This window comes from Macrosteles quadrilineatus, unplaced genomic scaffold (assembly GCF_028750875.1).
Source record: "Macrosteles quadrilineatus isolate MER2022 unplaced genomic scaffold, UCM_ALF_1.0 Scaffold_8__2_contigs__length_117827958, whole genome shotgun sequence".
In the NCBI taxonomy this organism is placed as follows: domain Eukaryota; kingdom Metazoa; phylum Arthropoda; class Insecta; order Hemiptera; family Cicadellidae; genus Macrosteles; species Macrosteles quadrilineatus.
This window is the reverse complement of record NW_026542601.1, coordinates 63,695,883-63,723,350: the sequence shown is the minus strand read 5'-3', so window position 1 is coordinate 63,723,350 and position 27,468 is coordinate 63,695,883. Positions and strand designations below refer to the sequence as shown.

The 27,468-nt window shown below is 34.1% G+C and overlaps 1 protein-coding gene across 1 annotated transcript in view; it reads left to right on the top strand.

The window, feature by feature from the left end:
- Positions 1-27,468, top strand: part of LOC129000433 (ATP-binding cassette sub-family A member 7-like) — a 126,879-nt gene that overhangs the window by 86,886 nt on the left and 12,525 nt on the right. The window contains exons 31-40 of the mRNA XM_054427396.1: positions 795-1,012; positions 2,087-2,222; positions 2,548-2,636; positions 3,417-3,591; positions 4,136-4,299; positions 5,013-5,190; positions 11,351-11,466; positions 11,889-12,033; positions 25,582-25,705; positions 26,979-27,127. Of these exons, the coding sequence (XP_054283371.1) occupies positions 795-1,012; positions 2,087-2,222; positions 2,548-2,636; positions 3,417-3,591; positions 4,136-4,299; positions 5,013-5,190; positions 11,351-11,466; positions 11,889-12,033; positions 25,582-25,705; positions 26,979-27,127 (1,494 nt within the window). The remainder of the gene's footprint in view (positions 1-794; positions 1,013-2,086; positions 2,223-2,547; positions 2,637-3,416; positions 3,592-4,135; positions 4,300-5,012; positions 5,191-11,350; positions 11,467-11,888; positions 12,034-25,581; positions 25,706-26,978; positions 27,128-27,468) is intronic.

Genomic DNA, 27,468 nt, shown 5'->3' with positions numbered 1-27,468 from the left:
TCGGTTTTCATGTCGCACCCTGTACAAGACACTGTTAGGAATTTTTAAAAAATCACACTCCTTCACCTTAAAAAATGCTCTACTTCTAAAATTTTTAATATATCTTGGATTTTTGATATGTTTTTAATCTTTATAATTACTTTTTGAACATATATTTGTACTTTTAATAATTACAACATTGAAAGAAAAGTGCCTAAAGTGAAATTTTAAAATTGTAACTCATTAAACAGATTTTAAATTATGAATTTTCAATAAAAAATGTAGTTTTTTAACGCTTGTTGGGCCAAATCGTTGTGCACAGGTGTTCTGATTCACACCATATAAACTAGTGCTAAAAGTAAGATATGTTATATCATTTTTACATGGGATTAAAAATCTACAACCATTTACCTAATTTATACAGAACTTTATCAAGAACAAATTTTACATCTAAAGTGTATATTGTTGCTTGGGCCGTAACTAGTTTAGACATCTCATGAAGCTATCATCAAGCGTTAAAGAATGCCATAATCTCTTCAACAAAAGGTTGTTGATGCACATGTACACATAGACAAACGCACAAGAACACAAATATTAAAACAATTAAATGACATTAACAACGGTGATAGGAAAAGACATGACAATCGGATGTAGCGTTCTAGAGCTAGACTTCCTGTTTTTGTTTGTTTGTTTTTTTTTACTTATTGTGATGGAACATGTGCCTAATAGCCTTTTAGACAATACAAACTCACCACCCTACCAAAATTGAACCTAAAACGTCAAGAAGAATCAGCTGTATATTTTCACTTGTACAGCTGATTATCCCAGCTGTGTTTGTCTGCATCACACTGCTGGTGACATCCATTCTGCCAGAACTGAGAGAGAGACCTCCCCTCCCTCTCAACCCGTGGATCTACCCTCCCCCTCACTACATGTTCCTATCTCTAGACTCCACTGATAACAACACTGCTCGGTATCACCAAGAGATACAGGGACCTCTCGGCTTGGGTGCGGAGTGTCTACCAAAACACAGGTAAACACTTGTATGACGATTGATATTAGTATTTATTTAGTATGGACAATTATTTTTTCAATGGTTACAGAAATTTAGACGTTACACATGAAGGTGAATTCGTTACTTAAATTACCTGTAAATAAATCCATCTAACTACTTTAGTGTCGTTGATTATTTACAACATATTTTAGTAACCAAACATGTAAAATTCTTCTCACTCTTGAAATAACATCTTTTTAAATACTAGAGATGCGTCGATACCAAAATTTTATCTTTCCTGATACTGATGGAAACCTGAAAAATTATTCTCAATTCTCGATATTAATACCATGATATACCCAACTTACTTGTGTATGGTAACATTTTCTCGCTAGTTACCTTTTCAACATGTTGTTAACCCTCGCAATGATGATCTTTGTAGCCCATAATATTATGCTACTATTATGTGATGAGTCACTAAATATGTAGTCGCTTGTGAGATTGCACCAATGTATTATATATTGATGCATATATATTATATATATATGATGTATATATATGATATATATGATGTATATGATAGATGATATATACATATATATATATCATGAATATGATTTATATCATATATGATACATCATATATATGATATATGATATATGATATATATCATATATGATACATCATATATATGATATATGTCATATATATGATATATATGATATACATGATATATATGACATATATGATGATATATAATATCTTTTTATTTTGTCGATGAAACTCTATTTTACAGCACAACAGATTGGTTTGTCATATAAGAGCTTCCTTTTCTTCTTTGGTGGTTGGTTTTTTTCTAGAATCGTCTTCTTCTTTCCAGAGTTGTTTTCGATTTGTTGCTGGTGTTTTGTTTCAAACTGTGAAATTCCCTCACAGTTTTTATCTTAGTATTTTAGCCATACAACAGTTCCACAACAACTTACATTTAATTTTTAATGACCGGCAAACATATCTATTTTATAGTTTTGACAAGGTTTTGAGGTTCAGTTAGGTATGCTTTATTGTATTATGTTCACGTATCTTGTCAAGATTTTAGCTTGTGTTGTGTTTCAGAGCTGATGAGTGTCGAGTTCCAACCATCGCCCCACCTCCTCACAACATCTCCATGTTTGGCCCCAGTTGTTCCTGTGACAGTGGCGCACAAGTTTGTCCGGTGACTGCGGGACTGCCTGACCCACCATATTTCATGGTAAGCTATGGTTGTGAAAAGTCTAAGTTAACATTTTATTTAACTACAGCTTGGGTCTTATTTGGGAAATCTATGATTTAGTGACAAGTGACAACTCAACAGATGAGAAACCCGTCCATCTTTGTTTTTTAAATTAATCCATTAGAGGGTTGTTTTTAAACAGGCAGGTAATGATACTAGGATTGCTTTCATAACAGGTATCAGTGAGATTATCCTGGCTTTAAGCCACTTTACCCTAAAAGTATAAACAACATTTTTTAGAAACATAATCACAAACATTTGTCTACTTTTTTTGAAAAAATCTTTATGTGATGTTGATTTTCAGACTGCTTCTGATGACACAATGTACGATCTAACAGGATCAAACATCTCTGATTGGATACTGAAAACTCAGAAACGATACGACCGTACAAGGTAAATAAGATGACATTTTTACCATAAAATAAAGCTCATGAGCTTCGATATTTATTTTTATAAAACGTTCATTTTTACCAGTGGAGTGTTAGTACCACTTTTTCAAATTAGGTACTGGTATCACTAATAATAACTAACTAAATAGAAGCCTACTATTTCTCCTAAAGAAAGTTGCTGAGATTGACATTTTATATTATTCATAATTTAAAACCATAAAAGAGTTCAAATTAAGGGCACATTAGTTCTTCAATAATTATTATGTTGTTTGAAGGTTCTGCAGTTTATATTGGTAAAGTAAATATATTTTTTCACAAGTTTTAAGACACAAGATTTTTTTACATCCAGGATGTCCAGCTGACTAGAAAATTGAGATACCGTACGTTAATTTTGACTGCCAAGAAAAAAATGGAGTTTGAATGCATCTTTTTATAGGAGCAGGTAGTTCTAGTTTTTTAATAATCGTCGCCAATGGCCTATGGTCCATTCATTGATGGTGTTCCATTGATTCTCTCCTGTTCAAACACCAAGTATGAATATTGTAATTGCAAGAAATTATGATGATGTTGCCTAAATAACGGAGATGAGCACAGATGTTAGGGAGTGTAAGTACTCATATTCCCACTGGCTCTCCTGACCTAGTACTGTCATATTATCACCTGTTAATCTATATTTCCTTAAATTTTATGCTTATATAAAATGTTACTGTTTTGTATTGTAAATAAATTTAAAATGTTCAATAAGCACGAGATGATTGCTAATACACCATTAAAACCTTTTTAGGATCGGTGGGTTCAGTTTGGGCGTGGTGTCTCCTGTGCCTGATTGGGACTTGACGTCGATGTTAGGGAGGTTGGTGCAGGCTGTGAACAACACAGGACTATTGTGGAGACCTCTGGCTGTGGCTACCAGCAACTCTGCTAACACAAGCAACAACACGCAGCAGAGACATGTCATGGTGAGAGAACATGTGTGAAATATACAGTTTTTTGTTTGGTTCTTAAGAAATAATTAATTAAACAATAATAATAAATAATTATTTAAGAATTAATTGAATAAAATGAGCTTTTCCTACAACATATCCTCAACTAAGCTGTACAAAACTTTGCTTTGTAGAATGCGCGTAAAGCATATGTTTTAGTTGGTTTTGGAAAGTTTACAAAAAGTTGTTCAAAACGAGTCAATATGCGTTTTTACCGATGTAAACATTTATTGCTATAATCTAAGGCTTACCTTACTATCCAATTGATTTACTGTGGAGACCTAGGTTTCTACGCCGGAGCGTTATCGTGAGTCCTAGGTTAAGCTAAAGTTTTTGTTTTTCATCTCTTACTCTACTTTTGTAAATCAATAGGTTGGTAAGGTAAGCCTTAGATTATAAAAATGTTTAAATAACGATCCAGAGGCTATTTCTCCAAATGTAAACATTTAAAAACTTAATTTGTCAAAGTCACTGTTAGGCATGTGTTATCCTCGTACTACAAAGGGACGTATTTTGGCAGGTGTGGTACTTCAACAAAGCGTGGGCATCTTCGGTCGGGTACATGAATGCTCTCAACAACGTAGTCCTGCGATCGTTTGTTCCTAACAATCAGTCACAATACAGCATCAATACTATCAACCACCCAATGAACTTTACTCGCAAACAGCTCGGTATTGAGATTATGTGAGTATTTATTTAGCAGGAAAATGATATTTTCATTTTGCTTGACACTGTATTAAGAAAGATTATACTTGTTTTTTATGAACTACATGCTCATCCTCAATATACTGTTAGGTCTGTTAAATACTGGTGTAAAGCCATTTCAAAGACACTAATGAGTGCATTGATCTTTTTGACCAAATTATCATTTCCTTAGAAAAACAGATAATTGCTCAAAATAAAGAGAAATAAGTACATGACATGCTATCTTGGAAATGGTTTTACTGATGTATAAACATAATTTTGCATTATAAAAATACAAAATACGAATGAGTAACTGGATGGAAATATTAACTAGTACAAATGTTTCTGTTGAACTTAGAAAAACCTATTGATATATTTGAATCTTATGAAATAAAGGTTAATAACCTTAATCTACATTTGTATCATATGTCCATGATGGATATCACTTTTAGGAAAAAGATTAGGCCTAAAAGTGTTTGGCGCTCTGGTGAAAATTACCGATCTTGGACTGCTTTAATTACTGAGACGAGCAGATTGGAACTAACTCCTCCCCACCACTGCAATTTCATGGCCTAACCCTTCCCTTAAGTTTAACTGCTTGAGCGGAAAAAAGCCTGCTTTCTGCTTCCAGTAATGACCAAAATAGTGTGTTTCAGTGTTTTTATTGCCACCTATGTTCGTCCCATCGAGGGTTAAACACTTGTTGTTGACAGAAGCACAAGTGGAGTTTCACTGCTCCATGCTATCGCAGTGTTGTTTGCTCTGAGCTTTGTACCTGCGTCGTTCACATTGTACCTGATAGAAGAGAGAGTTACCAACTCTAAGCATCTGCAGATGGTGTCTGGCGTCAACAGACTCATCTACTGGCTACAAACCTACACCTGGGACTTGGTATGTTACATACATCACGGTTATATAGAATTATTGTCGTCTTGCAAATATTTTCAATTTTTGGCATAGGTGTTCCCTAACTCTGGAAAAAGTAGTTTAAGCATTGACACCTGTTTCTATGTATCAATTTGCATGTAACCAAGTTGAATGACAAAGAGCTAAGAACTGGATATAGATTTACAAAGTTAATATGTAGCTAAAAGCATTGGATATGAATAGAACAAGACGTTCTGTTCCTGTGTCAAAGTTGAAGTCAGTTTTAAAATTTAACTTTTAAAGAATGAGTTTTGTGTGAAAATATTTGTTTTGTGCCCCCCTGAATCCAAAAAAGTGGTTTTCAAAATGATATGTGTGTCTATGTGTACACAGCGGTTTTATGGTTCATTAATAATAACAAGTGTGTATTCATATTAGTTTATTGGTAAAATAATATTGAGTTAAAACAGAAATAGTTAAATATTTGGCCATATTATTGAGTGGGAACCGAGAGAGGGTTGGAGAGGAAGGTGTTGTGGAGATACAAAGAGGAATACAGAATATTATGGTGTAGATTATAACTGAATATTATTTTATAAACATTGTTGACCATACATGGTTAACAAAATAAATAAAAGGAATACCTACATTATCTCAAAAATATAAATGCACTAGCGGAATACCCGTGCTTCGCTACGGAAACTTTCAGATTGGTTGATATTTTTAATAAATTAGTGTTTAAGTTCAAGCAGCCTTCAGTCAACAATTCAGCTACAACCTGTTTTGCTCCAATCGATGTCATATTAAAGCAGCTACCTATTATAATGTCTCACCCTGTCCATAAAGTGTGTATGCTCAGGGTGGTTGCCCATGACCAGACTGCATAAAGGTTCAGGTAGGTGCTGCAAAGGTAGTAGCTGCACTTGATTGCAGCTAACACCACCATTGATTGCAGTACATGCCTGTTGTTTCTTCTTTCCATTTTAAGGCTTCGCAGTACTTACATTTGAACCACCAAGCTATCTCCTTCATAGTCTGTTTTCGGATTATATGTCATTGTTGATAGATGTTTCACCATCCATTGAATCTTTGGCAAATTTATTTCAGGATGAGTTTGTTCATACCTTTTGCTTGCGTTCTTCACCTGTGCTGTTTTTTCTCTGTGTGTCTGTGCACCTGCTACTTCGTTTACGCCTTAGTAGTTTGTTGAGATTCCGGAATCGGCCGACGATTGGGAGAAACGGGCTCTTTTTGTGGCTCTAAAACGTCTAAGTGCCCGCTAGACAGGGATTGTGTGAATCTGAGTCTTTTCACGGGATTACGTTCATCACCAAACTTGACATATAATTCACTATTCCGATAAACCTCAAAAACAAATTTGAATAGTTGTGAAGCTACAACCAGCTCAAACAACCCACCAAAGGTAACCGGCTTAGACATTAATAGAAGTATTCCCTAGAATTGAGGTAATTATTCCCGTCACTGTCGTAGAATATGATTGAGAAGTAATCCCAGTTCCTAACATTTTTAACAATTGCTTCGCACACAGTTAGTGTGTGCATGTGTGTACAGTGATATAAATGAAGTGAAAATTATAAATGAGAGTGAAGTAAATAAACACGCTTCATCTCCTCTGATGTGAATGATAGGCCTATTGTGTGGAACGAACTTGCCATAAAACCTCCATACTATGAAACGGTTTAAACAACTACAAAAAATATTAACAGAACTATATATCACAAGTTCTCACTTAAAAAGGTAAAATGCAATAAAAAACTAAGTTCAATTCTACTTTCGTCAACACTAATCACACATATTAGAAGTTGATAAAACTAAAATGCCACAATAAATTAGTTTAATTTCACTGACACACAACTATGATGTTTATATGGTCTGAAATAACCTTAGTAAACTTAATTTTTATTCTAACAGCTGATGATTAAATAAATCTCAGACAAATGTAAACAAAAGCCCAAAACAAATTATTCTTCCAATACAAACTCCATGCTAACTTTGACCTTCTGTGGGGCTCATTGGGAATTTTGTAAAATCGCTTCTTATTGTCTGCCTATACTATGAGAGGAATATTTATGCAAAATCTCGTGCTTCTAGGTGCTATGGTTTGGCCTGTGCGTTGATCGGAATTTCGCATTTATATATAGAGATTATAATATTAGTAAGATAATTTAAAATAAAGTAATGGTCGAGAACATAGTATAATTTCACTTGTTCTACACTTGATGAAGAAGGCGCTGATTCTGTTTCGCCTTTTTTACTTGTTTTTGAAGATAATGGGAGTTCTTCTGAGTCTAGTCTAGTGTGGAAATCAACTTTGCCCGTTCAATAGTATTTTAGAAGAAATTGTTCACATTAATTTAGTTACTGTACTTCTGTTGTTCAAGTTGTATTTAAAAGCAAGCTATTGTGATTTTGTAACCAAGAAGCCTAACCTTTGTTTTAATCAAAATTAGTAATAAAGAAACTTTTTAAGGGAGCAGTTATTATTATTTGATACTCTTAAAGGCAACAAGACAAGAAACATACAACCCTTATATATAATACGTGAAGGCGATTTCTACGAAACACTACTCCTCCGTTAATAATTGACGGATTTTTACAAACGAGGTGTCAAAATTAAGTATTTTTTGTGTAGACGCCCCCTTTCACAAATTCCTGTAATAAAAGTCTTCGGGCTTTGCCCCACAGGCCATCAAAATCCCAATGTATTTCTTATGAAGAAAAGATTTTGTTTACTTAAACAGACGAATAATTTGTATTAATTACAGCTGTTTATAGTAAACACATGATACACACAAGAGTGTTCGTTTTCAGAGTGAGTTCGTTTTCAGTTTCGATAACTGGAGTGGAGTGATTGATTACATTATCTTTGAGTTAACTCTTTTAAGTTAACGGAAATTGTGACTGTTATTCGTTTAAAAAAAACACCTTTAATATTTTGCAGTTGCTCAAATTTAACCCATTGGCCTACGCATATTATAGGCCCTGTTGAACCCTTGGAAATCCTATTAATTTCTAGGATTTTGCAGGCTTTTGCATTAACACTTATATCTCTCTTATTTTGCATCAGAATTCTTTCAAACTTTGGAAACATGTCAAGCTAATATCAAAATATAAAAATTATATTTTTTTAAAAAAATTTTTTAAAATTTAATTATAATTAATTAATTAATTAATTAATTAATTAGTAATTAAATCATCAATTTATTTTTTTTTATTTTTTTTTAATTTTTTTATCATTTAGTATTTAGTTACAAATAAGAATTTGTTTTGTTATAATTTTACATAAGATAAATAAGTCCTCAAAAAATTAAATAGTAACAAGACGTTATGGACTTAGCGCAGTCTGTAACTTAGGCTTCGGTTAGGCCTACCTAGACACCACATAGAAAAGATCACCTTAGAAGTTTACCATTTCAAAATAAGGATACTTATAATAATAGGCTAAATGCGGGCCTGGTAAAATAATAAATATAATAAAAATAATAAATGGAAAACACGTACCTTTATAATATTATCCAATATGTAGGCCTTCACTTCATAAATTTCATGTAAGTTAGGTCTCTTCACACTTCACAAACAATATACCTAACTAAATTTCTTTTGACTGGGCATGATTGCTTTTTACAACTACACTATATACACTATTTACACTTGTCCCTCAACTCTTAGTAGTTCACTAAGGTGTGGTATGCCTCAAAGCAGCCGTCGATGTGAAGCGGCACCACACACTTGCTGCACTGGATCCTCACTTCTCTTCTGAGCCCTTTTGAGGAACATACAAGGCACCTTTTAGTTGGCATCGGTTTGGAAGGTGTAGCTGGTATGGTCATTGGGAAATGAAGTCGTCCCTGGAGTCGCATTGGGTTACTTGTCGATGGTCTTCCAGGTGATGTCCTCGGTCGTAGCCGGATTGATTGAGTGATTTGTTCAGCCAGATTTGTTTTGTACTCAGAGAAGTGCTGCTTACTTTTGCCAGATAGCTTTTTGTAAACTACAAAAGAGTTGAACATAGAAACCTCAAAAAGGTAGAAAAAAATCTTCACATAACCCTTCACATACCTTCTCATCACTGGGTTGTAAGACAATACTTGGTCCTGGCGGTCAACTGCAAGCATGCCCTGATTGTATTCAATAATCTGCTTAGGTTTCATGATTGTAGTAGCAGGTTTGTCCCTTGTAGGCCTTGACATTTTCCCTGTTGACGTAAAGTCGATGTCAGAATGTTTGGAGCTAATCGTGTTCACAGCCTTCCGGTCCATCCACCTAACCACAAGGAGACCTTCCGCACTTCTACGCTGTGCTTCTCCTTTTTCCAAGGGCTCCTTCATATCACCTGGCATATTCTTTCTATTGGGTCTCACGGTACCAATTGCGTATGTGTTCCGTTCAAGCAGGTTCACAAACAATCTTGGTGATGAATACCAATTATCGATATGCATTATGTAGCCTTTATCTAAAAACGGCTCTGTGAGTTGCAAAACTATCTGTTCACTAACTAGTTGACCCTTGGGAAGACTCTTTTTGCCCGTATAAATTTCAAAGGCAGAGCAATAGCCTGTTGATGACTCACATAGTTTGTAAATTTTTATACCAAACCTAGCCCTCTTACTTCTGTTGAATTGTATGTAAGAGAGTCTGCCTCTGAATTTCATCAAACTCTCGTCTACAGAGATATCTCTGTCCGGGGTGTAGTTTTGTAAAAACTTGTTTGACATGTAGTCAATTACAGGTCTGATTTTTTTCAGTTTATCAGTAGGCCGACTAGTTGCTTCATTTGAAAAATGAATAAAACGCATGATCATTTGAAATCTTCGAAACGGCATTATTTCAGAAAATATCTGAGTTTCAATTACTTTCCTTTTGCTCCAATAAGACTGCAAAGTTGGCTTTTTTACCACACTCATTAGAATAAATAAGGAAAAAAATGCCTTTATTTCATCAGTCTCACAGTCAAACCAATTAGAATCATCTTTTAGTTTTTTCCGGTTTGGATCTGCAAAACATTTTGCAGCATAATTATTTGTCTCTATGGCAATCCGCTCAAAGAAATCATCGCCTAGATACTCAGAAAAAACATCTAATTCGGAATCTAGGAGCTGCGATTGTGCAATATTTACTCCTACTTTGTCACCGTAAAATACAATATTTTTTGGCTCATTGGGAGCATCTTCCCACGCCATAGGCTCCTCTAAAAAACCAATTTCTCCACTTACCACCTTTTCAATAATTTCCTCAATAGAGTCCATTGGTATATTGCCATCTCCACGAACAACATTTTCAATGGTTTCAAGAACCAAATCCACCGGTAGATCGTCAGGTTCGTCAACAGCCTCTTCGTTTTCGTCAGATTCCGTCTCACTATCGTTCTCACTTTCATTCTCACTTTCAAACATTCGTTCATTGACATCTTCATTCGTTTCACTATCAATTTCACTCAACAAATAACTATCATCATCAATAAAACGATCTATTTCACTCGAACGTAAACAATCCCGACCCGCCATTCTGTAAACAAACACAGCAGAAAGCTGAGAGCAACAGGTTGCCAAGAAATCAATATTTACTCGCACTAAAAACAGGCCTACCAACCCGAAAACTGAAATACTAATTCATTTCAACTAAAAACAGGCCGTGGTAAAGCAGTTTGCCTGATTAGTGCTGCTATCTAGCATTGAAACGGACAACTACTTGGTGCGCGGTCGCTACTCATCATTGTATTACTAGGGACCGCGGCGTCACGGCGGTTAGCGACCGTCGAAGTAGGCCAATGGGTTTAAGCAACAGGTGCATTAGTATAATATATAGACAGACTACACCTCTGGACCGATTTTTATTAAATTTACTATTTGGGTACATGTAGAATGTACATGGATCCCTGGTGTTTTTTACATTTATTTGAAACCTAAATTTTCAAATACAATTCCAGAAAAATAAGATTTTTACAAAAACAGCTTGAACGATTTTGATTGAAATTTAGAGGACCTTTAAACACTAAATAAAATGGCACAACAAGCAATTATATAAAATTTTCTGTTTGAAAGTTATTGCAATTTTTGTGATTTTATCTTTAGAAATATAGTTACCCATTATGAGGGTTGATGACAAGCTAATGGGAGAAAGTATGTGTCAGTTTGCTGATATCATTTGTTTCTCTTGGTTTCAGGCCTGCTACTTGCTTGCAGCTGCATTGTGTGTGTTTGTATTTCTTGCCTTTGACGAAAAATCTTACATTTCACCCACCAACTTCCCAGGATTAGTTGCGCTGTTGCTGTTGTATGGGTAATATTTTAGTTTTTAGCAACTCTAAGCTTATTCAATCTTAGATAAGAGTAATAATCATTAGTATTAAGTTAATAAATTAAGAAAAATCAGTTTTTTTCATTATCATCAAAGTTTACTTTTAACCTCTGCAACTTTTAACTCTTCAACTTTCAACTGCAATTCAATTTGAACTGAGAAAATCACGGGCAAATTTTGATTGTAATCAAAATTACATTAGATTTGAAATTGAAAATGTTTTTTAAACTGTTACATTTTTTCATTTTTATTTCATGCGCATTAGCACAAAAACCATACTTAGATGATAACACTAATATTTTATGTAAAATTTCAGTGGAGTCCTGACTCCTACTTTCCCTTTATCCACTAAACACTGTTGTTAGTAAATAGCAAGTTGGGTTGAAGTAACACTTGTCTTACAGGTGGTCTTGTACAGCTCTAATGTATCCATTCAGCTTCTACTTCGATGTTCCAAGCTCGTCATTTGTTGCTCTGGCGTGTTGTAACATGTTCATAGGCATCATCACGACTGTCACCACCTTTGTACTCAGCGTCTTTGATGATGAGGTAACTGAAAATTCAAACTCATGCCAACCAGTAGAACCTGGTTATTTCTAAAACCTCTATAACTAAAACTTGAAAACAAAAAGAGATGTGGATTTCAAGTTTAAACTAAAAAGTTGCTTGGAATTGTATTACCTTTGACATTTTATGCAATTTGACATTATGCTAATATATAAAACAGGTTTGAGTTTTGACTGTATAACTATTATCTAAAAGGAATATGTTTTTAAATTTTTGTTTTTGTAATACTATTGTAGGGGAATGTTGCTGGAAGTCAACAGTCCCGGAAGATCAAATAATTTATACCTGTGCCGCTAGGTCAAAAACTACAATGTTTGCAGTGTCAGTAGATCAAAAGTCCCAGTAAGTCAAATAATACAGTCCGAGCTAAAATCGTGGTCTATGTTAAAGCAATTGACTTATTGGGAATTTGACCTAATGCAACAGCAGTTTTAATATAACGAAATACGGTAAAATACAAGTTCAGTTTCGCTGAGTCAACAGTGCCGGAGGATCAAAAGCAATAAAAGTGAACGTCGATTCAGTGTAAAGTAGACCTCCTGCGAACGCTTACTACACCAACAAAACTCGCTTAGTTACTTCGTGTTTTGTCATAATTAGAATAGAGCTAAAATTATCATATTTGGTACATAGCTTATCTATTAATGCTTCTTGCCAACTGTTTGGTCAACACTGTAAATAGGTATAGCCTTTCGTCAAAATTTGTGGCATAAAATACCCGCAAGGACGATTTGAAAATTTCTGGTTATTATATACGTTTGTAAAAGGAGATCCATTTAATTGTAGAACTATTTTATGAGTTATAATGTAGTCTACATATAAACTGTGTAAATGTATTACGCCTCGGAAGGGTTGAAACCTGTCCAAACTATCATATATACTATTAAAACGTAAATGGGTTTTTTCACGATTCTGAATCAACCAGACGATGGATTTTCATTAGTTTTGTGTTGAAAGAAAGACAATTTTGAGAACTAGGGAATTTCAAAGCCATAATTTAAAATTAGTGTCCCAGTTTTTTATAAATTAAGTTTTAGTTTTTAAAAAGTCTAGCAGCCGATGCTAACCTTCTCCAATAAGTCAATGCTTCTAGCTAGCTTTTAGTACAATATAATTTGCTTAACATAACAGCTGTAACATTCAGAATTTCTGACACAAATTCAGGATTTGGAAGAAAATTCAAATACATACTTATGGTTGGCTTATTTATACTATGTGTAATGCTGACCATTGATACATTTAATTCTTCGGTACGAGGATGGCAGATTAATTAAATATGCATAGTAAAATACAGTAGTAGGATGTTCAAATGATTTTTTAAAGTATTCTTTGTAATCATCGATTGGTTTTAGTCCAATATAATTTGTTTTAACTAACAGCTGGTTGAATGTACTATGTATGTTTTATCTATGGTATAATTATAAAAGGCAAAGCCCTCACTGACACACTCACTCTCACTCACTCATCATCACTAATTCTCCCACTTCCCATTTACCTAGGAGGCTGAAATTCGATATACCGATTCTTTGGGCATTAAATAGGAAAACTAAATAATTTTTATTATGATAGGGCATTCGAGCTTCGTCCCAGTGGCTCTGGAGTTTCCCATGTTAACCTTATGATTTTTCATATTTAAAAGGAATTAACGAATCTTAACAGCTGTGTCAATTAAACAATTTATGACAACAGCTAATTTGCAACCAAAAGCTGAGTGAGCGTTTCGAACGAACTTCAACCTGGAGGCGAGTTAACCCCAAGGCAAGTGAGCTCAGCGAACGAGCTCCAACCTAAAGGTGAGTGAGCGTAGCTAACGAACTTCAACCAGGACGTGATTGAGCCATGCGAACGAGCTCAGCTTGAAAATTAATTAGTTAAACGGGGCAAAGCCAGCGGGTACAGCTAGTTATTCTATAGAATTATTAGGTTTTTAGCGAATTTCGCATATAGGGAATAAGCTATTACCGTAGTACTCATGGCAACACCTGGACCCTAGACCGATGTAATTTTTCGTTTTGAGTCCCTAGAGGCCAAAAACACCATCCGTTCAAATTCATATATATGTAAGTGTATAAGACATTTTGGGGATCCGACTTGACTTTTTCGGGTCTCAAGAATTTATACGAAAATACACTATTGCAATATTTTGAGGACTTGAATTTCCGTATGTGTATAAGACATTCTGGGCACTTGACTTTTTCGGGACTCGAGAATTTAGTACTTTTCTAGGACCTGTGCAATTTATTCCATTCCAAATGCAGCGCATTATCGATCTTCACCCTTGTGTGGGCCTCCCATTCACTGACGGAATGTCTCGTGGCGTATGACGACCGGATATAAATAGTCACTTTACACTCACTTATCTCGTTATTTTTTTCAGCATATTCGTTGACCCGTCTGCAGGTCTTATGTTGACGGGCTGTCAGAGCGTCTGTTGTAATAACTGGAATTCCTTATGTATGTTTGCTGCTGATTACGATGAAGTATTGTTAGAAATTCCACCTAATCTTTTAAGTTACCCATTAAATTCATAGAAATAATAATATTTAACTGTTTGACGAGTACCCCTATTGTATTCAAAATACTAAACGGCCCAATCCACTGTCACGTTTCGTATTTTGTATTCTACCGTTAATTTACACGGGTAAAGTGTTGTGTAAAGTAAAGTAGTGTAGTGTAAAGTAAAGTGTTGTGTTGAGAATTGTGTACATGCGGTGTGCATATAATGTACAAAAAGTGTTCATTAGAATTTTGTCGTACATCTACATCTATATCTATACTAATATATAAAAATGATATGGTGTGTGTTTGTCTGTCTGTCTGCTACTTTATAACGCAAAAACCACTAAATCGATTGAAATAAAATTTTACATTAAGGTAGCTTATATACCTGGTTAAAATATAGGCCTATTCCTTTTATCATATTCCCCTTGGGCTACGCCCCATGGGCTTCCAAAGTTTCAATGTTTCCATTTTGGAAGAATGTAAATAGTCAAAAATATGAATTGAAGTCAGCTGTAAATATTATAATTTGACAGTTCAAATAGCAGGGGTTAAGAGGTACAGGTTCTGCTGCCAAGATTCTAAAGCTTTATGATTATGAGAATAGTCTGATTAAAATATTTATGAAAATATACTTATTTTCATGGAAACAGAAGGATTTTATACATTACAATGTATACATTTTTGGAATAATTGTTATATGGTACCTTTTTGTTTACGAATTTGAACTGATAAACAAATGTTTGGATCAGGATTTTAATAGGTTTTAAAAACTAAGAGATGCCGTATATGTACTGTACAGTTTATAAAATTTAACTGACTCAACGTTTACAATTTTTGTATTAATTAAATTTACAAACTAAATTTCAACTGCACCTACTTTCATTCAGTCCAGAGGTAGCTATTACTTATACTTTCTTCTATCATCTAATTCACATTCACTTTTTTACATTTACTGAAACCTCCTTAGTAGTTGTGTTCTTACAACCCTGCTTTAATTTGACTATGGAGAATACATATCACAAAACTAAACTGCACGAAATTCACTTTTGTTTCTAAAATCAATTCAATATCTATAACATAACTATTTTTCATTGTCAATGTTTTACACGATGATGTAATTACAAATACATACACGTTTCGAACTATGGAACGAGTTAAAATAATAACTAATTTGTATTATGTTGTTGATTTATACTTAAATTGATGAAATTTGTGCCTGATTAAGAGTAATAGTGGTTGGCTTTCTAACAAAAGGTAATACAAGTTTTCCATTAGTTTGTCTTTTCTTGTTATTGTGATATATACACACTGATCTGCAGGTAAAGATTTAACTTTGAAAAAAGCTCAGTTGCTACGGTAAAACATATCAATTATATATGAAATCATTAAAAACGGGTTTTTTCTTTACTACAGTGCTTTAAGTTATACGATTATTTTTCCCTTAGTTACTTTAAATGTACGTTTTTCAACGAAATAAATAAGTAAGCTTATCATTTGAAAATTGAATCATAAGGGTATATTATTTCCATCAGCACCTCATATCATTCCTAGCCTTATAAACTTATAGAAAAAACATCTTTCTAACTAGCCTAGCCTTAAAGAAAGATATTTTTTCAAACTAAGAGTTTCAATTGAGTTATGTTCCAGAAAACAACGGGGAATGTGTAACTATTTCATACAACAGAGTTCAAGATCAAATTTTTCGCTTTAGTGTCCTCTCCGTTGCGAAGCGCGGTTACAAGCTATAGTTGATAATATAATTGTATTTAATACAAGCCAAAGGTGTCTTATAGATTCCGAGTAAATTATTATAAACTATCAAATGGAGCATGTAAAGTGCATTATAAATAATCAACAAATCTCTGTTGATCCTGTTTTACAAGCAACCCAAAAAGATACAGTAGTCACCACTCTATGCGACATATTCTAACCAGAAAATTGTAATCGTATGATTCTATAAGCATTGGTAGGATTGCAAAGTACTACACAAACATTATTTCAAGGGTAATAACCGTCACACTTTCCTCTGACTTTAAAAGAGTCAACTAAACTATTATACTAATGGACACACAACTAAATGGAACAACTAATGGAAATTCTCACGATGTACATTCGTTTGATATAAGCATTGAGTATACACGTCAGTACATACGTGTATACCCAATGATATAAGCAACGGTTCTTGCAATTTATTGCTTATTGTTTTTTAGAGTTGTTTTCGGACTTACTCTGTTTTCGGACTTACTCACACTCGTATAAGGTTTTCCACGTTTGTCATTGATAATGTAGTCATGTTGCTTTGAAATGACGACCATACAAATGTATGCATTTTAAGCCAAGTATGAATGGAGATGAGTGTGGGATGAGTGGAGCGATCTTGTTGTCCTGTTTGTGACTAAGGCCGACATAATCCTTAGACACAGCTGTTAATTAATAGTGCATACAGTCAATTAATAGCAGCAGAGGTCAAGTTTGGTATCAAATTAAAGGTTTTATTCATAAAAATACATTGCCGCAAACCCAAACTCAAACGATGATGATGATTATAACGATAATGATGTCGCTAAAACGTATCGTTTGAAATTTAACAGCTGAAAATAAGTGAAATAGAAAAGGTTTTGGTTAAATCCATCAAATTGTAATTGGACACTAGTAAATACTAGTGCACTTGTTGCTATCTCCCCCCTTCTGTTTCATGTATTCCTCTCAATCAGTTCAAACCTAGGAGGATTAAACATTAATGTTACCTAGTGATGTAAAATACCCGGGTATTTAAAACTCGGGGTAAATACCCTGGGTATTTACCCGGGTAAATACCCAAAATCCATAAATACCCGGGTATTTTGGGTATTTATGAAATCGATTGAAATTCATTTATATTTACCCCTAAATATGTTATAGTTATCATTACATGATAAATTAGGATAGTCTTTAACACCTTTTACAGTAACTTGAAGCTTTGCTAGTACCTTTTAATGATTTAGCACTTTTTTAGCGAATTTCCCATATAGGGAATAAGCTATTACCGTAGTACTCATGGTAAGACCTGGACCCGGAACCGATTTTTTTTCTCGTTTTGAGGTCCCTAGAGGCCAAAAACACCATCCGTTCAAATTCATATATATATACATATATATATACACATATATATATATGTGTCCGTTAGCGCGATAACTCTAGCAAAAATGATCCGATATTGATGAAATTTGGTACAAACGTGTAAACCTACGTTTATTCGAACAAGTTCGCGAACTAGCATGATCGGACCATGGGAACGGGGGTTTATGGGGGCTTTTATGGGGTAAAAATGGGGTTTTCCCATTTTTGACCCAAAAAACATAAAATTTTGCAATTTCTTTCTAAACTATTTTGTAGAGCTTAAAAAAACAAATAATTTAGTGTATTGAAGCGTTATAATGCGCCTAATGGTTACGGAAAAAATTCAAAAAAATTGTAAATTTAAAATTCCCATGTTATTCTTATGGAGATTAAGTAAACTGTTGTAGTTTGCTTGTTTATTAACATATTTTGCCCAAATTTGGAAAATGTTTTTATTTCTTACTAACTATTAATATTTTACATAAAAAACACTTTTACCCTCCCTGTTGCAGCAAACCTAAGTATGTTTTAAATTGATTCTATTTAAATAGGGAATAAATTTTTAAGGAGACATTTTAGTGTAAATCCATTCAGGGAAATGGAAATTCGCTTAGTCTGCAGGTTTGCTGCGGCGGGGGTATTTTAATAATACATAAAGTTTTTAATTGAGAATGGGGTTTTGTGTCTTAAATCGAGTAACATCAGTTTAATTTAACTTACTAAAAAATAGTATATTAAAAAAGGCTTTCAATTTTTATCATTTTATATATTTATAACCAATTAAATAACATAAAAAAAATTATTTGAATTTATAAATATCCAGGAATTGTTGAAAGATTTATTGTGCTATAGATTCAAATGTTTTGTATCACAAGTTTATGAAATTAGTTTTTTTTTTTTATTTTGACACCATTGATACCAACAAAAGATCTAGAACAAAATAAAAAAATAGAAAATATTATTAAATTCTGCCATCCTACAAAAACAGATTGAATTTTAATTATTTTCTTAAGTTGTTTACACATAGGCCACTACAAGGTTAAATTTTCCTTTTTTTCTAAATAATAATTATTACTTTAAAAATTCTTTTTCTTCACTTTCAATAAAATGAATTCATCTATCTATCATAGAAATTAAAAAATCATAAGTAGTCAGGACCAGTGCAACCATGCGACCAGGATATTTATGCCGATTAAGCTTCATGCTCAGACCTGGCTATTTATGGCGATTTTACCCAGAAGTAAAATGCTAGTAGTGACCATATGAAATTTTGTTTGACGCATTTTATCATCATTTTACTATCCTTACAGGGTAATAATTGCAAAAAAACATCTTAATCTTCTCTAACTTTAATAAAAATTATAAATACCCAGTTTTTGGGTATTTACCCGGGCCTGGGGTAAATACCCAGATAAATACCCAATTTATATTTACCTACCCACTGGGTATTTACCCGGCCCACATCACTAATGTTACCTAATTAATGTTAAATCCTCCTAGATTCAAACCTGAAACACCCAGATCGAAACTCACCTGTCGTTATTTTACCATCGCCTTTTTTTAAATATATTTTTCAAAAAAGAAAGATTATATTTATTTACTTTGGATTTTTAAAATGTTAACGTTTTATTTTGTTAAAGATTTATGGTGATACGTAAATATTGTGGTGTAGTAAAGTATATTGTATATTGTAGTTAAGTGTTAAATTTTGAAATTTTAGGGTGAATCGAGATGAATCTTTTTTTATAACATGGGTCTCTCCTACCTTAACATACATACCAAGTTTCATAAACATCGGTTGGAAAAGTGCAAAGATAAATATTTGTATGTAAAAAATACAAAATGGTGGATATCTGGTTAACGAAACGATTTCGGAAAAAATGTTATCCTTGATTTTCTGTTTATTTTGACCCAAGAAATTACTAGGTAAAGTATCTCCCCGCTTATTTTTAACACCCTGTTTATGATGTATTCTTATAAGTGAAAAATGTAAGCTGGTAATACAGAATGATGTTTTATAAATAATATGAATGTACTGGTGATCTGTATATTCATCTTTTTCTTGTTCTTAGAACTGTAAATTAAAAGTCCATTCAGCAGTCGCATCGTACGATGTAGTTCTTTCCATGCGTTGCGAAATGCTAAATTTGCCGTCCTCTTCAACCCAAGTTATCTATTGAACCACTGATTGTAAAAAATTAAAAAAATAAATATTTTACGCATCACACTTTTGGCTACAACTTTGCCACAGACAAAACCTCTCTAACCCAAAAACAAAAAAAATCTCGCATGCTAACTTTTTCATGTTAGAAATCACGATTTAAAACTATTTCACCATACTCATATCAATTTTTATTAATTAGATCGGTAAATAGTTTAAAGTTCCAACAAAATAGTCATCGAGTAGGACTAACCAAGAAGCTCTATGCCAATTTTCAAAATTTTAGCACAACGTTAAGTACACCAAAACACGAAATTATTGAAGTCATGCGTCGAGAGGACTATCGTTGTTTTTAACAGATTATACTTTTGACCTTCCGGCACTGTTGACTCAGCGAAACTGAACTTACATTTTATCTTATTTCGTTATATTAAAACTGCTGTTGCATTAGGTAACATTCCCAATAAGTCAATTGCTTTAACATAGACCACGTTTTTAGCTTGGACTGTACTATTTGACTTTCTGGGATTTTTGATCTACAGACACTGCAAACATTGTAGTTTTTGACCTAGCGGCACAGGTATAAATTATTTGATCTTCCGGGACTGTTGACTTTCTGCAACGCGTCCCTATTGTAGTATGACATATCCAATTCAAGCTTAGATTACAAGGAATGCAAACTTCAGAATAGAGTTAAGACTGTTAAAAGCAAATCAAATCAAATCAACTTATTGTTGTAGACATTTCACAATGCATTAACAATCGTCACAAAGACAAAATACATAATGCTGTTATTAATACAGCAAATGAATACTTACATGTAATCTTCTATCTTCTATATACTATTATAAAGAAGAGGTGGTGTCTGTGTGTTTGTATGAGATAATCTCAAAAACTACTGAACCGACTGGGCTAAAATTGCACACAAATGAAGCTACAGCTCCGAGGATACATATAGAACTATTCCCGCTTCGATATTGTCCTAGGGCTCTGCCCCATGGGCTTTCAAAAATTTGAGGTGAGAGATTTAAAAGTAAATATTGGTTGATGGTATCCATGGTAACAAAGGAGAAACCTACAAAGTTTAATAGCAATTTACATTACAAGTGTAGTAAGAGCCTTTTTACATCACGCAGGTGAATGTTGTGCAACGAGCGAAGGCGAGTTGCATAATTCACCGAAGTGATGTAAACACGCTCTTGCGTAACGTGTAACGTACAAGATTTTACCTGACCCGACAATATTCAGGAGGTCACGAGCAATATGCTTCATTATCAATTTCACTTATCTTCTAACAGTAACGTTCATTTACAAACAAAAGCTAGGTTAGGAAAATTCTTCAAAGCATAGCAATACAATTCAAACACAGCTGATTTCTAGCGTTGAACGTCGTTGGCTCCATAGAGGTATATTTTTTAAGTTATCCACTCAATGTTATTTAAATGGGTTTCATTACATCACCGAGTGAGTTTTTTTCAACTTTAAATCACTCGAGAAGTAAGGAAGTTGTATACATCACGCTTGGGATAGGGAAGTTTAACATGGCGGGTTAGGTAAAAATGTAAACAAGCAGAACTAACTGTCAAATTAATTTTGATTTCACAATTCCACACAGCTGGTTCATTTAGAACAGAGAGGGTAAGGATTATAAATTTAAAATAATGATGTCATTATTTGACATCATGTAACCATTGTATGTAAACATTATTTAACATTACCTAAAGGAGCTGTCAAACCATGGTAATGTAATTTCATTAGTATAGGATTCTTTTAGTTACTTCATTTGTTTATGATCTAACTATACTGAGTCTGTTATAATATTAAAGAGTAAAAATGCTACTTTAGACCCGCAACGCATGCATTAAAAACGACTGTTTTTACTGCAGTATGACAAAAACAATATAATATGAACCCTTGATGACTCCGCTCAATTTTGTGGATGCATCTGCGAACGCCACCTAGTATTTATTTATTTTTATAAAATTAATTGTAAAAGAAATCATTCATGGATATAGGAAATAATTAATATTCTATATTGCCTTATCAACCTAGGCCCTTATCCTGAGTTATGAGGTATATTATTTTGATTTATTTGTTTGTAAATAGTAATATAATCCCCCTGCCGCAGCAAACCTATAGACTGAGCAAATTCCCATTTGTCTGATTATAATTTTACTAAAATATGTTAGAAAATTACCCTATTAACAGGTTTGGAACTATTGTGATAGGTTTTCGTTTACAATGCAAACCATTAAACACATTCTTTTATTATAGGTACCTTAAAATCTATCATTGGTTTTGTATCCTTGGTAGCCTAAATAAGTATTCACAGTATGAGTTAACAAAAACATACTGTTATAAAGTTAAGTAATAGAGTTAAATTTCGCTTCTAAATTAAACCGTAGGAGTGAAACCGTTTGTCATTTTCAGAGAACCAACATTGTCTTTTTGCATACTGACCCTGTTGCAAGGCACGGGTATAGCTGCTAGCAAATAAGAAATAGTAGCGCTGGTTGCAGTGGCGCCATTCAAATAACAAGTGACCGGCGCGACTAATTGTGACCAACGGGATTGATTTATTTATTATCTTATATAAATTAGAGTTAATCATGTATCACCACAAAGTCTTCTTTCTAAATCAATTACAATTCCATAATACCCTCGCCGCAGCAAACCTGCAGCCAAAGCAAATGTCCATTTGTGTGACTTTATTTTCAATTAAATCTAATTCAATAACATTAGGTTTAACGAGTACCTAGGTTTGCTGCTACAGGGAGGGAAACAAAGTGTGATTTTTAGGAAAATATTATTAACTTTGTATAAAATAAAAAAATTGCCAATTTTGTAAAAAATATTTCCATAAACAAGCAATATTACAACAGTTTACTTATCCTACTAATTTAATAAGTAAGAAAGTTTGGATGTATGGATGGATGAATGGATGTTTGTGACAAGTAAATGCAAAAAATACTAAACCGACAAGGTTGATGTTTGGTATGATGATAGCTGACATTCCCGATTAACATATAGGCCCTAGACACTCTTACCTAAAAAATCCTTCCGGGCTCCTCCCCAGTACAGTGGCTCTGGAGTTTCTCATGTTAACCTTATGAGTATTCATATTTAAAGGAATTAAAGAATTTTGTCAGCCGTTTCAACTGCACAAGTTGGTTCTATGATATTACATAGCATTAAAACGTTATAAGGCTTACCAACAGGGTGCAGCCCTATTATGTTTTTTGCATTTATGACAACACCTAATTTGAACCAACTAGCAACAAAAAGTTGTGGTACACAATGAAAACTTTACATTTTCAATGGTAGAGTGCAGTGGTAGAGCATTAGGGCTATGGTATATGTGTTTTACACTATAGGATACCGTATAAATTAAAAGACCAAATTTTCTTAAACCGTCTCCTCTCCCATCACTGCAATGATCATTTTGTACTTATATGCCAACCCCGTACGAAGGACGGGTATTCTGCTAGTCAATCAATATAATAAGACCTAGTACAAAAAAATATATATAAAATACAGGCACAATTACAGTGATGTATGATGTGAAATATTTTGACATGTAAAAAAATCCTCCACTGTATATGGGCATTTTTCAGCTATCATTTTATATTCATTTCAGCTATCTGCATTTTCAATAAAAATATAGCCTAGGTAGGTATTCAAAATAGTACCAAATTTTTCTCATAAAGAGCTGCCATTTTTAAACGAATAATAATAGTAAAATTCTGAAGTTGTTCTTTGAAGGCCTTTTCACTCCGGCGTACTGGATGTCCCGGACGTTCTGGACGTCCAGTTCGCGGTCCTTTCACACTGCACAGAAACTTCCAAAGCGTCCACTTGTTCATTTGCATAAGACAAGTAACACCCTCACTCATTTCTAGTATTAATGTTAAGTGCATTTGTTACCTGTGCATATACAGTAGGCCTATGTCTCATCCGCAAGTTCCTTGGTGTGAGCCTGGGTTTTCCGTGCCATGGATTAATGAACAGTGTGATAGCGATAGTGATGATGACCTAGTGTTGTTATACTCGGTTACGAAAAGGAGCAAGTGGGTTAATCCCATCAACAAAAAACGAAAGAGTTTTTGAGAGTACCATCATTTAATGCACGATCTGGAACTAGATGAAGATAGATAGATTCACACACACAGCAGACCACGCGGCAGCTGAGCACCCGAGCTGAGCTTGTACAGGGCAAATCAACCACATCTGTCATAATAGCGCTAACTTTTATATGTAATAGATAATCTAGAAGAAGGAAACATACCAACCGCAATTTTACTTGATTTCAGCAAAGCATTTGACTGCTTAGATCATACACAACTGTGTAACAAGTTGAGAAAAATTTGGATTGGTGGGAAAACTGCAGAATGGTTCAAGAGCTATTTAACTGGAAGAAGTCAAATGGTTGAACTTAAATACACTGAAAAGGGATCTACAAACACAGTAAGATCAAAGTTATTACCTGTAGTAAGGGGTGTTCCACAGGGTTCTGTGCTGGGCCCCATCCTTTTCATCTTGTTTACAAATGATCTCCCTCACTATTTGGAAGACTACAGCAATGTATGCGGATGATACAGTACTCCTCCTTGGGGGAAAAACCCCTGAAGCCCTTGAAATCAGCTTGTTTGTTTCCATAAATAAACATGGCAATACAATATTGCCAAAACAACAGACTAGTAGTTAATGAAGATTAAACACAACAACTGGTCTTTGGAAGGATAAATGGTGGGGTATGCAGGATCCCAGACATCGAAGGCCCAGAAGAAGCAAAGTATTTAGGTTTAATAAAAGACCAGAAACTGACATGGACCCCCCATATTGACAGCCTGTGTAGTAAGCTGAGTAGCAGTGTCTACGTGATAAGAAGGGTAAAAACCATAAGTGACACCAACATAGCCAAGATTGCCTACCACTCTCTGTTTGACTCACATCTTCGATATGGCCTTGAAGTATGGGAAAACTCATCGGCAACCAACTTGCAACGTGTGCTTATCCACCAGAAAAAAACAGTAATAATATTAGCAGACATTGACAAGAGAGAAAGTCACAGACCAAAATTCCGTGAACTAAAAATCCTAACGATTACAAGCCTGTACATCCTAGCTGTGGCTACTCACGCAAGCAGGCTACAGCTCCAACCACAGCCATAACACCCGACAGGCTATGAATTACACACTTCCAGTCCATCATCTAACTCTTTTTTAAGAAAAGCCTTCCTACATGGGAGTGAAGTTCCTGAACCTGCTACCAAAGACAATAAAAGGCCCCAGCATAAGCAGCACCAGACAACGCTTATCGGCTTGGCTTGTGGAGAGACCATTATACACAGTTGAGGAGTTCATAAACTGGAGAACCAACCCTCATAGTAATAACCATCACTACCGACAGCGCCTCAAAGCCCAACAACTTTATGCTGTTTTATATTTAAATCTCTGTAATGTTTGACGCCTATTCTGTACTCTATGTTCAAGAATAAAGTATTCTGATTCTGATTACAGTAACATCCTATAGATTTTTGGGTATGGTTCACATCACTGAGTGTGGGAGCGGAAATACCGATATTCATTGAAAGTGGCTGTCAAACCGAGCTACTCTCAAAACAAGGTCGGTTAAAATAAACAGGAATATTTCACAAGTGAGAGCGGACAGTCCGATTATCGGTTAATGCGAGTTGGGTTAAGAGGGTACACCTGTAGTAGACACCTTACAAGATTCAACTTGTATAACAGTTTCATCCTTGTTTTCAGGAACTGAAGGAGGTCTCAGATGTGTTGAAAGTGTTGTTCCTTGTGTTCCCCCACTACTGCTTGGGTTCAGGACTTCTTAAACTAGCCAGCAGTCAGATTGCCAAGGACTCCCTGGCTGCCTTTGGTCAGTTAGAACATTCACAAAACTATATTAAATTATTCAATAACATTTTATTATTAGACTCTCATTAGAAGACCTGCCTATAAATATCTGCTTTTTGGTTAAGGCTTATGCGTTAAAGGTTAAAAAAATTTCACATAAATGATACAAACTTTCATAAATTTGTCTCCATTTTAGTGAGTTTAACACTGCCAAAGCCAATCATCACCACAAGCATGAGTAGAAGAGCAGGAGGGGGCGGGGGCTGTTTTGATTAATCATGCGGTGCTACAACCAACTATAAGCTGGAGGCAGCTGTTGACTGTAAACCTGCATTTTGTAGCAATCTGGAAGAATAACACTGAATAAAATTTAAACCTTGCCATGTCTACAAGTTGGTTTGTGATATTTTACTAATTATGCATTAAAGAAGTAAATTAAAATAATGTAAATATTATTTACATATACAGTATTTTCTCAAAAAGGGGGGCTTCAGCCCCTCTGGATCCGACTATGATAATATGTAAAATAAGTACCCCCGCCACAGCAAACCTGCAGACTAAGCAAAATTCCATTTGCCTGATTGGATTTTCAATTAAATAACTTGAATAACATTACGGTTTAACAAGTACCTTGGTTTGCTGCTACAGGAAGGGTAATAAAGTGGGATTTTTAGTAGAATATCAGTTATTGTATCTTATGTTATTTTCACATAAAAATCCATTAATAACGGAAATCGGATTTTAAAAAAACTGGTATTGATTCAAAATAGTATGTTATGGTCCTTATAATTCTAGAAAAAAGTTCAACCTCCCATTGCTGTAAAAATTACAGTTTAAAAGTTATTGGAACTTTGTGGTTTTTCGTATAAAATATCATAGTTACTCCCACCGCTTACTAATGAAAAAGGTTGTTGACAAGCTAATGGAGGAAAGTATGTGTCAAATTGCTGATACCGTTTATTTTACTGCATTTAATAGTGCATACACATTGCGTAAAATCAGTCACACTAAATTCCTTGTCATCTATTCAGGGAACGTCAAGCAGAGGTTGTTTACGCTCGCTGCGTACAAACATTGGTGTGGAGGGGCAACCTCACCTCTTATATCACCCCCCTCATTCTAAAGCTGTATCTGCCACTGCCTAGAAGTGCTTAGCAATTTTCCAAAATATTTCATTTGAAATTTTTTTTAATATTCAATTTTTAATTTCTTTATTACTATATTAGACATAAGGTAATCTGTTTGTTTAAAATCTTATTTTTAAACAATTAAAGGTTGTGGTTTACACTTTACAGATATAGTTCTCAGTCCCAGCATCTTTGCCTGGGGTTTCCTCGGTCAGCCACTACTGTGTATGTTCCTCACTGGTATTTTGTTCTTCTTCATCACTTTAGTAGTGGAATTTAAACTCTACAAAACGCTTTTCTCAATTTTTAGGGAGAAAGTAAGTCAACATTTTTTATTATTGTATTGTTATTACTTTTTATAATATGTTTAAACCTTTAAATAATTAAGCAAATTTTAACCTTAAAATAATTAATACTTATTAACGGTAATGTTATTTTAAGGTTACAAATAAACTTAATGTATTTAAGCCCAAGTATTTGAACAAAGTCAATGAAATATGGTATACCAAATGTGTTGGGTCAGATGAATGAAATATTATTGTGTTTGTATGGTTTGCTTAAGATACTGAAAATGGGAGCAATACTGTCTTAAGGTGTAAATATTTAAAACTTATAGTTAATATAAAACCTGTTTAAATGAAGCAAAGTTACATACAAG